This window comes from Ursus americanus, chromosome 22 (genome assembly GCF_024610735.1).
Source record: "Ursus americanus isolate L20-20 chromosome 22, mUrsAme1.1.p, whole genome shotgun sequence".
Taxonomy (NCBI): Eukaryota; Metazoa; Chordata; class Mammalia; order Carnivora; family Ursidae; genus Ursus; species Ursus americanus.
The window spans coordinates 46,681,136-46,693,541 of record NC_142148.1 but is presented as its reverse complement, the minus strand read 5'-3'; the positions used below and the strand labels follow the sequence as shown (position 1 = coordinate 46,693,541).

At 42.6% G+C, this 12,406-nt stretch overlaps 1 protein-coding gene across 1 annotated transcript; it reads right to left on the bottom strand.

Annotated features, from left to right (window-relative positions):
• Positions 1-2,412: 2,412 nt before the first annotated feature.
• LOC123779058 (cystatin-13-like) lies at positions 2,413-11,043 on the bottom strand. Its single transcript, XM_045776799.1, has 3 exons — positions 10,816-11,043; positions 6,099-6,212; positions 2,413-2,496 (listed from the first exon to the last, which is right to left on the bottom strand). The coding sequence occupies exons 1-3, from the start codon at positions 11,041-11,043 to the stop codon at positions 2,413-2,415; spliced, it is 426 nt and encodes a 141-aa protein (XP_045632755.1).
• Between the last annotated feature and the right edge of the window lie 1,363 nt (positions 11,044-12,406).

The following is a 12,406-nucleotide window of genomic DNA, read 5'->3' as shown; positions in this document are numbered from 1 at the left end:
GACCAATACTAAAGGTGCCTTGGAGGCTGCACATCACACATTCCAGGTCTCTTCAGGTTCACATATGCCACTACCAACTGTGGGCAAATAAAAACTCAGAAATCTCATTAGTCAATGTAACTGTCTTGATACTGAGTCTTTATTCTGACTAACTCAATGCATCAGAAGGGCCCAGACAGTTTTGGAGAGTTAAACCCAAAGCACTATCCCACTAATACTAGCCAGCTGACCTTGGATGCGGTCAGTAAAGTCTAGTATGCCCCAGATGCTTGCAGGTATTATGAATAAGATGGAAACAACCAACCTAAGGTGTGTGAATATGTTAGGTCCCTCCCGGTGTGGAAACACACTGTCAGGGTTCAGAGGGAAAGCCCTGCTCTAGGGGATGTTCATGGGACCAGACGGAGCTGGCCAACTCCAGCTACAGAACAAGAGAGTGAGTGCCCTGGCAGTGGTTGGGGGCTGAAGGGCTGAAGTGGGTAGAGAAGTGAAAGCTACAGTTGTTGTAGGCATAGGGATGGCCATCCCAAGATGAGGGGAGCAATGTGACAAGAACTGTTTTGCCTCTGTCCCTAGAACTCCATTTCCACATGGAGGAGGGAGGCCTGGGCATGCCTTCCCCAGGATATTGTTGCTGGCTGAGGTGAGAAAATGCAAAGTGTGTCCTGTTGCCTGACTTTCCCCAGGTATGTCCCCAAGTAACCCCAGGCTGCTCTTCACAGTGGACCTGAGCTCCACTATGAAGTTGCTTCCTCCAGAAGCTCCCCTTGAGACAATATTTCAAGTGCAAGTGGTTTATTTGGAGGCAATTGTAGAAAATACCAGAAAGGCGGTGAGGAAGTAGGAATGGGAAGCAGCATATGAGAGTGAGCAGACTAACAAGTTGGGAGATTAGAGCTCTGTCTTGCTGGGCACATCTTAGAAACTACATAGGACATGCTTCAGTATTATAGCCCAAGGGTCAGGAGGCTGGGGCATCCCCTCCCCAGCACTGCAGCCACCTCCCATAGGTGGGGAGAAAGCCTTCAGGCAGAGGGGCTCGGGTACAGGGAGAGTGTGTGTCAGCCAGGTGACCTCTGAGCTTTACCATCCCTCACATGTGGAAGATAATGCGTGTGCCCCGATGCTGTGCTACTGTTGACACTGCCCTGGCTGGGCTTGACCTGCACACCAGTGCTGTAGTTTCCATATTCAGGTTGCAGAAAGTACCTCTTTCTGGATCCCACCTCTACGTACACACACACACACACACACACACACACACACACACACACACAGTGGTAGCCAGCCTCCAAGATGGCATTCACTGATCCTCATCTCTTGGTCATCATAGAGTCCCTTCCCATGTTGAACCAGAGCTAATCTGGGGAACCAATAACACAAGGAAGAAGTGGTGGTGTGACATCTGAAGCTAGGTCACAAAGGGCAGTGTGGCTTCCATCTTAGTCTCTCAGAACACTCTATCTGGAGGAAGCCATACCAAGCACACAGCAGCTCAGTGGAGAGGCCCACATGGAGAACAGAGATTGCCTGTCAATGGCTAACACCAACTTGCAGTCATAAGTGTGAGCCACCTGGGAAGTGGATTCTCCAGAGCCAAACTAACCCTCAGATGAGGGCAGCACAGTCAATGTCTGAGTGTAACCTCAAGAGAAAATGACATCTGGAACCACCCCACCAAGCCACCCTCAGATCCCTGACCCATAGACACCATGAGATATATAAACTGCTTAAGCCATTAAGGGCAGAGTGATTAGTCATACAGCATTAAATAACTAATACATCCCACTGTGCACATACGCACACACATTCATGCACAAAGCAGCCTACCATCCATAAGCCATCAATAACCCTTGCATTTTTTTCTGCTTCACTTCAAAACCAAAAGTACACTGCAAATCTACAAATGACCCAACTATCTTCCAGTTGGATCAGTTGTCTAAAACTGTTTCTAAGCCACTGGGCTGTGTCTTCCCCAGATTCCTAGGCAGAGAGATTTCTGTGGAAATCCATGGAAGGAACACTCTCAAGGCAGCCAGACCCTCAGAATCTCGCAGAAACAACCCACCAGCTCAAAACAGTTGAGGGCTGGGTCCTCCAGGTAGTTCTCCAGAAACAGCTGCCAGTGAAAAGTAATTTGTGCCCAGAGTTCAATGAGATATGGAAACAGGTTTACACTCTCTTTCATCTACTGGTAGCAGATTGTCCCGCTACTGGATGAGTGAGTCAATTAGAAGAGGCTGGCCAACACTGTGAAAAGGCGTTATGTTCTCAGTATCAGACCCTGAGCGCACACAAAAAAGCAAAAAGGCCACAAAAATGAAGTCAGTGGGTCAGCTTATTTAAATGTTTTGCAAGTGTATTTGCTTCTTTAAAATGAAAGTGAAAGCAGTCGAATATGCTAGACGATAATTAGACCTCTTTGCATTGTTTCTTCAGCATAGTGAACTCAAATTTCCAAGGTTTGGTTGCAACAATAAAGGTGCAAAGAAACATCTGAAAGAGACAAAAAGAATAATTAGCTTGTAAGAAAGAAAAATGAAAAACAAGTAGAAGTTTCTATTTCTGGGTGCCAGGATTTGGCTTCAGAGTAACTAAAGGCAGCCTGATCCAGCCATGCCCCTGCAGTCCCTGGAGCTGTTAGACCTGAGACCAGATGGCAGAGGAGTCTGCCTCACTCACCAGGATGGACCTCTGTCAATTCACCTCCCTGTGATTTTAAGCCATTGTGGATAGCAGGAGACCAGAAACTGGTTATTCTCAGAAATCCTCATCTCCAGCTCTGGCCTTCATCCAGCCATGCTGATTCCCCTGCAGCCTACTGAGACTGCATGCTGCATGGAGGGCCTAATGTGTCTTTCCCAGAAGAGAAAGCCTAACAGGAATAGTACAAAGTCCTGAATGTCTTAGTGGGGCAGGTCAAGGTCTGGCCAGAGACAAGAGCAAAACTTGCAGCCAGGGAACTGAGGGGACACATAGAGCTCTTTCTGGGGGCCTGCAGAATGAGCAGGGTTCAGGCTCCTTGTGTGGGATGAGTTCACTTGTATATCTCTTCTCGCTCCTAAAATTTTTATTCAGTTAGAATAAAAATATAAATGAAAACATGAATGGCAACATCAAACAGAATTGAAGTTGTATAAGATACAAATACTGAGGGATCAGCATGAGGAAGGAAATAAGACCAAGCTACCAGCAATCCAGACAGGCCATTGGAAAACTAAGGCCAGTCCAGAGATTCATCTTGGCTGAAGGGGCATCTGGGATGAGTTCAGCTTGACAACAGTAGAAAGGGGAAGGAGTGGGCTTATCAGAGAGTTGACTAATTGCTTAACTTCTGAATCAGCCAAAGTAGACAGGAAACAATTAGGAAATAGAAGAATTGAAAACCCAATTATCAGGATCAATCCTAGAGGGCATGTGAAAAATGTATATTAAAAATCTTTAAGAAGTGAAAAAATATTGAGTAATTCAACTTCCAAGAACTTTGCCTACAAGGAAACAATAATCACACAAATAAATATAAAGAAGAATATTTATTAAACCACTGTTCATGAAAGCTAAAAGGTAGGAAACTTAACCAGTTCTTGGGGATTGGCTAAGTAAAACATGGAACACAATTAAATGAAATCACAGTTTCAGTATATAATGCTTTCAAATAATATTACAGTTTTAGAAATTCTTAGAGTTTATTATTAAATGAAAATCTAGGTCATAGAACAGTATAGAGTATGATCCCAACTGCACAAAGATACAAAGTACAGAAAAGCTAGTATAAATAACAATATATTGACAGCAGTAAATTTTACATAGGGGTATTTATAGTTGATTTTAAGTGACTTAATACTTTTGAAAGTTCCAAATTTTCCACATGAAATGAATCAGACTAATAACTATTTAAAATCATATCCAGTTTTAAATTCATATTACAAGGAGCTCAGATGTTTGCCTTTTCTTCCTTTCTAAATCTCAATAAATAACTAAAGAAAGTAGATAAGGTCAAATCTATAGGAGCTCTGAAATGGAAAGGGATCCCATGCAAGGACGGAGACTGAGAGGATTCTCCTCATGATAAGAAGTGAATGAAGTCTACTGAAGGTCAGATGCTCCATGTAGATGATAGCATAAGAGAAAACCAAGAGAGAGAACTGCCTCCAAACCCCACAAACCTTGAAGTCATCCTCCTCTCCTCTCCTCTTACTCCAATCCATCAGCAAATTCCAACCAAGGCTTTCACAGACATCCAGAACGGAGTACCTCCACCATCCTAACCAACATCATCTTTCATCTAAGCTATTCCGTTAGACTCCTAACAGACTCCTATGGATCTTTTTGTCTCCACCCCTGACCCATGCTGGCTTTTCTCCATGTGTCTCTCCATGTCTGCATTCCTTCTATTTCTACCCGGCAGGTCTTGAAAGACCAATGACTTCTATAGGCTGTGCCAATGGGAACCCTTACCCTATACCCTCCACTGTCTGTGTCAATGGGCACTCTGCCCTCTGACTTCCATAGATCTCATCAGTGGGCACCCTCTGGCTTGCAGTTGAGTTTGGTTAAGGAGAGACAGAGGCAGGGAGTGGGAAACATGAGGATTTGTGGTCACGGGGTTCCAGTGGCTTGGGTGTGGCTCCTGAAAGGGGCCCTCTGGTAGCTCCGGGGGGGGGGAGGATATTAAAAAGCAAGGCCTAGAAGTGAAAACCTGGATGATTACTAGGGATAGTAAAATATTTCAATCTGACTAGAAATCAGGGAGCAACCAAGTGAAATGGTGGGGAGATGACCTTTCACATACATCAGAATGAAAACATTTAAGATTCAACTCCAAGTGCTGAGGGAAAATGAACAACCGCACACACCACTGAAGGAAGGTATGTTGGTGGAACCACTTTGGAGAGTAAAACTGAGGTTGTGAGTCACGTGTGGTGGCACCACCAGCACGGAAGTTGCAAATGTGGCTGTATGGTGGCCCCACTCCCCAGGGTGTCCCAGAGGAGAGCCCCAACCTGCTCAGTCAGCAAGCATCCTGTCACTGCTGCATTATGGTCAAAAGTGAAATTTTAAGATAACCACAAGTAGCCAGATGGTCAAATATGATGTAACGGTCATATAAGAGCTTAATAGGCAGTAATAAAAGCAATTTTAGCTGATTTATATATACATTAAAAGTCCCAAGAAATCATTTGGCATAAAAACAGATTTTACCAACATAATAAATCTCAAAATATATTGTTGAGCGGAAAAGAAAACAAGAGAAAATTCCAAAATTGATGTACATTTTGCAAAACACAAAAAAACTCTGCATCCACGAATTGATTTTTTAAATGAGTAGGAACACTTCTTAACAATTTCAGTGTTTATCTTTGAGGGAGGGAGTGGAATGCATGTTTAACATTTTACTGGTCGAAATAAACATTTTAAATTAATGTAATAAAATGACAACATGGCTTATAAAATCAAGCACATGGGTATTTGAAATATCATTCTTAGTATCTATCAGAATTTTTTTAATGTTACTTAATTGAAAACTAGTTCTAGTAACTTATAATAATAGCTTACTCTCTAGATGTAGTCATCCACTTGCATCTGGTGCTCTGCTGTGGTGCCTACTGTTCATTAGAATGTGAAGATGTATTTTGTTTGCACATGTCTGGGCAATTTTCAGGAATCACTCATCTGCCATAATTTTTGCTTAGCCATGACACCTGCCAGTTTTAGGTATATACAAAATAGGTGGAAAAAAATATACAAGGCACAGACACTTGTGTATGCAGCTTCAACTATGAAAGAGAAAAATTGGAAGTAACTTCTATGAAAAGATCACCAAGACAAATCTGTTTAGCCAAACCCAGCCCAGCTTGCAGAATAGTGAGAAATAGTGAACGGGTGTTCTTTAAGCCGGTAAGTGTCTATGTGTGTATTGGCAGGGGTGAGGGGTATCAGCAAAAACTGATAGAAACAGTGCTTTATGTCTGGAACCTGGCTGTCCTTGGTCCTGAATATGATCAGAATATGGTTTTAAAAAGGAAACTAGAAAATCAAAGCAGGATTGGTCCTATCGGTTTTTTCTGTGTGGTGCACAGACCTGACCGAGGTCATACCTTTTGCATTTGGGGATCCTGTTGTAATAAGCAGTTTTCATTTTCTCCTGAAATTTTCTTGCACATTGTTCGGGCAATTTTGACTTCAAGAAAGTAGTCCAAACTCTCTGTGACCTGTCAAGGAGTAATTTAAAAGTTAGATATCTTAGGGGCACCTGGATGGATGTCTCAATCGGTTAAGTGTCTGCCTTTGGCTCAGGTCATGATCCTGGTGTCCTGGGATCAAGCCCCGCATCAGCCTCCCTGCTCAGCAGGGAGTCTGCTTCTTCTCCCTTTGCCCCTTCCCCTCACTCTCTCTCTTTCTTTCATTCTCTTTTTCTCTCTCAAAATAAATAAATAAAATCTTTAAAAAATAAAAAAAATAAAAATTAGATATCATAAATGAATACATGATATCAACTGTCATTTCTGATAAATAAACATGTCATTGACTGCTTAGGGCAAAGAATGTCTCCCCACCACCTTCCCTCCCTCCTATAGTTTCCTTGCCAGAAATTTTGGGGTAACTTGAGGGGGAGGGGTTCTTACTTTGGTCTCTCTCCCTCTGTCTGTCTGGCTCTCATCATGGTATTGAATGTTAAATAATGACAACTGTCCCCAAGATAAAGCAAGAAGACGATTCCCCCAAAGAATGTTTTCCTGGGACAAGTTATGGTTTGCTTATTGGAGCTTGGGAAATAAACAGCAGAGTCTATAACACCTTCATATCTAGTCAATATTGGGAGAAGACAAGACATCCCAGAACTGAAATTTGCTTGGAAGGTATTGCTTCTCTAACTTCCCTCCTTGGCAATTTTAGCAATCCAACACTATTCCACATGATACACCCTCCCAAGTCCCTGATTTCAGGGTCTCTTCCACTCCCAGTGCAGAGCCCCCCACCAGCCCTTGTTCCAGAGTGTCCTATGGGGAAATGGAGATGCACAATGGTAGATGGAGACTTTTATTATTTAAAAATGAAAAAAATAAAAAAAATAAAGATGAAAACAAGGTAAGATTTTACAAAACTTAAGGGAGAGAAAGTATTAAAGAGAATAATCAAGTTAAACACAGTAAATGACCCTAGAAGAGGAAGAGATCATTTCAAAAACATAGTAAACATTTTGGACATTCTAGAGAAGTTGCCTGGGCATCGAACAAATGGTAGTGGTTAGCAGAATTCTAAGGATGGTTTCTTAAATATCATACATACTTTAAAATTTTTCAGTTATATGTGTTAGTGTATATAAAGTGTCTGGAAGGACAGCCAACTTCTTCTGGGGTGCCCTCAGTAAATGATGAGTCAGATCAACTTAATGACTTCCAGATATACTCCTAGAACACTTTTTTATGACTGGATAACAAGTTTCTCAACCTCAGTACTATTGACATTTGGGGCTGGATCAGTCTTTGGGTGGGGGCTATCCTGGGTACTATAGGGTGCTTAGCAGAGTCCCTGGCCTCTGTCCTCCAAGTGCCAGTAGTGGCTCCCTCTGGTTGTGATAACCAAAAATCCTTCCAGGTATTGCCAAAAATCCCCTGCCAAGCAAAATCCATGCCCACTTGAGAACCACTGCTTTATATTTGAGTAATATTTCCAAGTTAAAATTATCCTAAAAACAAACTGCTCTGAACCATACTCAACAACCACCAACTGACCACTAGCCCTAGCTTGACCCCTGATTGCCCAGAAAAGGGAAGAGGATAGGGGTCCTGGCTGCTGAGGCAGCCCTTCCCTGCTTTCACAGACAGGCCTTCTGACTCTCCTGACCTTCCATGACCTCTTTCCTCTGGCTGCAATGTTCCACCACTTGCACGCCATCCATATGGACGTGCTCATTCACAACAGGCAGCCTGGGTTTAAATCTTGGCTCTTCTACATACTAGCTGTGTGTCCCTGGACAAAATACTAAACCTCTCTGTGCCTATTTTCTCTTTAAAGTGGAAGAAAGTCATTCCTATGTAATGAGTTGTGGGATCTGAATGAGCATATGAAAAGCAACCAGGTCTGGTACAAAGTAGACTGTATATACACTTGACCCTTGAACAACACGGAAGTTACAGGCACAATCAAAAATCCAAATGGAATTTTTGGCTTCTCAAAAACTTAGCTACTAATAGCCTACTGTTGACCAGAAAACTTGCCAATAGCATAAACAGGCAACTAACACATATTTTGTGTGTCATATATACTAACTATATGCTGGTATTCTTGAAATAAAGTAAGCTAGAGAAAATAAATTTTATTAAGAAAATTATAAGGAAGAGAAAATACATTTATAACACTGCACTGTATTTTCTAAAAGAAATTAGCACATAATCTGACCTACGGTGCTTATTTTTACCATCATGCACCTTGCACAGAATCTGCAGCAGAGCCTCAGTCAACTAGGAACTAGAGCAGATAGCTGCAAACTTTTTCTTTAAAGACTGGAGAGTAAATATTTGAGGCTCAGAACACACAATCTTGTCAGTGCAGCACAGAAGTAGCCTAGACTGCACTCAAATAATGCAGGTGGCAATGTTCTAATAAAACTTCATTTATAGACATGGAAATTTAAGTTTTATGTAATTTTCATGTCACGAAATTTTCTTTTTTTTATTTCTTATAACTATTCTTAGTTCATGGGGCATACAAAATAAGCAGCAAGCCAGACTTGGTTGCAGGCTATAATTGTCCAACTCCTGATATAGATTTTTGTACTTTTAAGTTAAATCAACCAGTAAGATACAGCTGTTCTCTTTATATAGAGCCTGTGTGTGTGTTACTAAATTTAATCTGAATTATCACCAAGCATTTTTCTTTGTGCTTTTGTTTTGTTTCAAATTAATTTTGTTTGGGGGGGAAGTTTCATTCTTCCTTACCTTTTTCTTCAGTGTGTTTTCCAGTGGTATGTAGATGGAAGTTCAAGAAATTCTGAATACCTATGTTCTAGGCTCTTTTTGAACCTGTTTCTACCTGATTCTTTTGAATTTCTACCTGAATTCAAGAGTTTACAGTGAACTGGGAAATAAAATGTATATTCATGAAAAAACTAGCATGCAGTACAAAATGATGTATAATTTTTGAGACATGAGAATTTGGTGTACTTTTGATTAAACAAAGTGGAACCATCTATTTGTGGAACTGAAAAAGCATAGATAAACAGAAGTCCATAAAGTGGAATAGTTCACTATTAATTAGTTCACTACATATAAATGAGCCCCCAAGTTGTGTGTCATATTGATATTCAGTTGATATTCATGAGGCTTTCACTTGGTAACCCAATGGTAACATACATCCTGGCCCCAGGTGTCCACTACTCAAGAAACATAAACAACATAACCGGGACCACACAAAAGAAAAGGAGGGAGCCAAGGCCCATTAAGTGTGGAAGATGGCCAAGGGGCCAAATGTCCCAACCTCATAGGGACATGAAGCTGCCAAATGAGCCTTCCCTCCTGGCCCATTAAGAAAACAGGAACCTGAGCAGGTTCCTGGTGACCTGGAGGGATGGACAGCAAAGGTTAGAGGGCAGAGGGTAGAGAGGAGACAGGGCTAGTGAAGGAAGAAGAGGAGCACAAAGACTGTCCTTGTACTACATGTCACTCTGACATTGCAGGGTAGCTCCCATTCCCCATCAGCCCCTTCTCTTCCCTTTCTTAAATTCCAGCCAGACTAGCTGAACCCCCATTCCTCTGTGCACCTACTGATTACTCTCTGGGGTCCCCCCAAACCACAGTCCAATCGTCTTTCTTGGGAAACAACAATGGTGCAATGCTCTCTTCTATGATATGGTCTGTATTCCAATTCCCCCAACTACATCTTTTACAGTTTTTTTTTAATCCAAGAAATAATAAAAGACCACATATTGCATTTAGTTGTCATGTTTCTTATACCTCCCTTAATCAAGAAGTTTCCTTGCTTTTTCTTCTGGTCTTTCATGACACTGATATTTTTAAGAGGTCTTATAGAATGCCCCGTAATATGGATTTGTCTAATTGTTCCTCATGATTACCTCTGGGGCGATGGATTTCAGACAAGGATACCATGCACAGGTGATGCTATGTCCTTTCTGTGACCTCACATCGGGGGCACATGATGTCAGTTTGTCCCAGCGTTGGTGACAAACATTTGGTGAACAAGCCATTTGCCAGATTTCCTGATTGTAAAGGTATCTTTTCCTTGTAATTAATTAATGAAAGAATCCCTGCAGCAATTTGTCCCCACCACTCTCCCACCCAGTGGTTATAGGACTCATTGCTGACGCTTGCCTGAAGTAGATATTGCCATGATGATTTCCTACTTACACAGTCTTTTACATCTACAGGTAGGTGTTTTTCTGTAAAGAAAAGCCTTCCCTTCCTTTTTTCAGTGAAAGCTGGCCTTGAACTTTCTCTGCTTTTTCACTGTGTTATAATCCATGCCTATAATGACTCATTTTGATGATATCAGCCCAAATTGTCCCAGACTTGGCCCCTTCAACAGCCCTTCTTGGACTCTCACCTATGCTTTTTGACATGATTGCAATCCATTTTAAGTTATTTTAATGGTTATTATGTATTTCATCCCAGAATAATAAGGCATGAAGCATAACTAATTTTCCTCCCCAAGCCCCTAAAATAAAATTAATACATATTTGGCTAAAGGCATCTTTCAGCTGTTTTCCACTCCCTGGGGTCTGTGCCCTCCGTGGATAATGGGCCTCCTCATGACTGCATCTTGGAGAGAAAGAGCAAAGGCAACATGCTCACCAACCTGCTCCTGGGATTTAAGGACCTTTACCACCTTGAAAGTGTACTTGTCTTTGCTGGCCTTGTTATAGTTTTTCATGGCAAACCACAGTGCCTGCTGCACATAGACGTAAGTTTCCGGGATGTCTTGGAACTTCCTCACCACCTTCGACCTGCCCCAGGTGTGGACACCTCTGGACACAAGGGTCACGGTGGCCACCAGGAGCAGCAGGCTCAGGCAGAGTCTGGCCATGGCACTTCAGCCAAGAGGGTATAGGCCTTGTTCCTTCTGTCCTTCCAGGACTGGGGCAGGACATGGGCCGGGCTGGCCCTGCTGCTTCTGCACCCCCAGGTCTTCCTGGCACTGCTAGGGGCGAAAGGGGAAGAACTTCTGTTAGCTTTGTGTGCTATAGACTTCTCTCTCTCCTTCCTCAAAGAGAAGAGGAGTTGAGAAATTGGAAGTCACAATTAAGAGCATTTCCCATCTTGGCTGTTCCTTTCTGGAAGGAATGCACTCACACTCCTTTCCTTCCCTACCATCTGACCCCTGCCTCCTTGCCTGCGAGGTTCCCACACATTCCGTGCAGGTGCTTTTCTGTATCAGGTTTCAGTGCACAGAAAGGCACAAGAACCTGCAACAGAAGCCCTGCCACAGGGAGAACATGGCTGTCGAAACTCATCTTGTTTCCTCTTCAGGGGCACGTATGAAAATCCGCAGCTGAGCCTCTGTCTGGCCTCAAAACTGCAGCTGCATCTCCCCCATTTCCAGTCAGGCTCATTAGCAATCACACTGGGATCTGTTTATGGAGTATTATTGAGTCTCGCCAGGCCCTATAATAAGGATACCACATGTTTCTCTTATTTATCTCCCTTGGGGTCACATAGTGAGCAGCCCCTTTCACACAGGAGGAAGATAGGTCTCACAAAGAGGTCAAGTAAGTGCCTCGGGCGACCTGTGGAGATTTACCTCATTACCTGAAACACACCTTCAGACCTACCACAATCTAACAAACGAGTATGTGTAGATGACAGCTTGTAATGCGCACTTGCTCTTGAGGAGATTTCATTCTCCTATAGAAGGTGAGTCAGGGTGTAGTTCACCAGACGGAGCACAACAGTTGATGTGTTAAGTATAGACGGTGAAGAAACAAATAGCCTGAGAGATGTAGGGGCCAAGGGCAGGCCACCTCAAGGGGAGCCACTTTGGCAAGAAGATTATTTTGATTTGAAAGACAATCAAAACCCTGCAGATTCAGGGATTTACCTCCACCCCTCCTCCAACTACCTAAAAAGAACTTAGAGGACCTACTCCAGGAAGAGAGCTATCATAGACAACTACATTATACTATGAACAAGGTGTGGTAGACAGGGAGGAACCTAGCAGAGCCTGATTGATCAACGTCCTCTCTTTGTCTTATTGTTTCTATGGGGACAATAAGCATTTGTTTACCAAACATCAATTCTTTTTCTTTCTTCTTGAGGATTACACTCCTTCCCTTTGAAGTCCCAGACCCCATCCTTCTTTTCCTTAGTTCAGAACGATATGGAGACCTTGGTTTGCCTGACTGTCTTTGGAATTTCCATGTCTGTGTGGATTCCCCATATGTATGAAATTA

Excerpts from the sequence above, each read along its gene's own strand:
- LOC123779058 (XM_045776799.1), bottom strand. The coding sequence starts at position 11,043 with ATGGCCAGACTCTGCCTGAGCCTGCTGCTCCTGGTGGCCACCGTGACC. Across the intron at positions 6,213-10,815 it reads TCCTTAAATCCCAGGAGCAG|GTCACAGAGAGTTTGGACTA; the intron begins GTTGGTGAGCAT and ends ACTCCTTGACAG. Across the intron at positions 2,497-6,098 it reads AGGATCCCCAAATGCAAAAG|ATGTTTCTTTGCACCTTTAT; the intron begins GTATGACCTCGG and ends TGTCTCTTTCAG.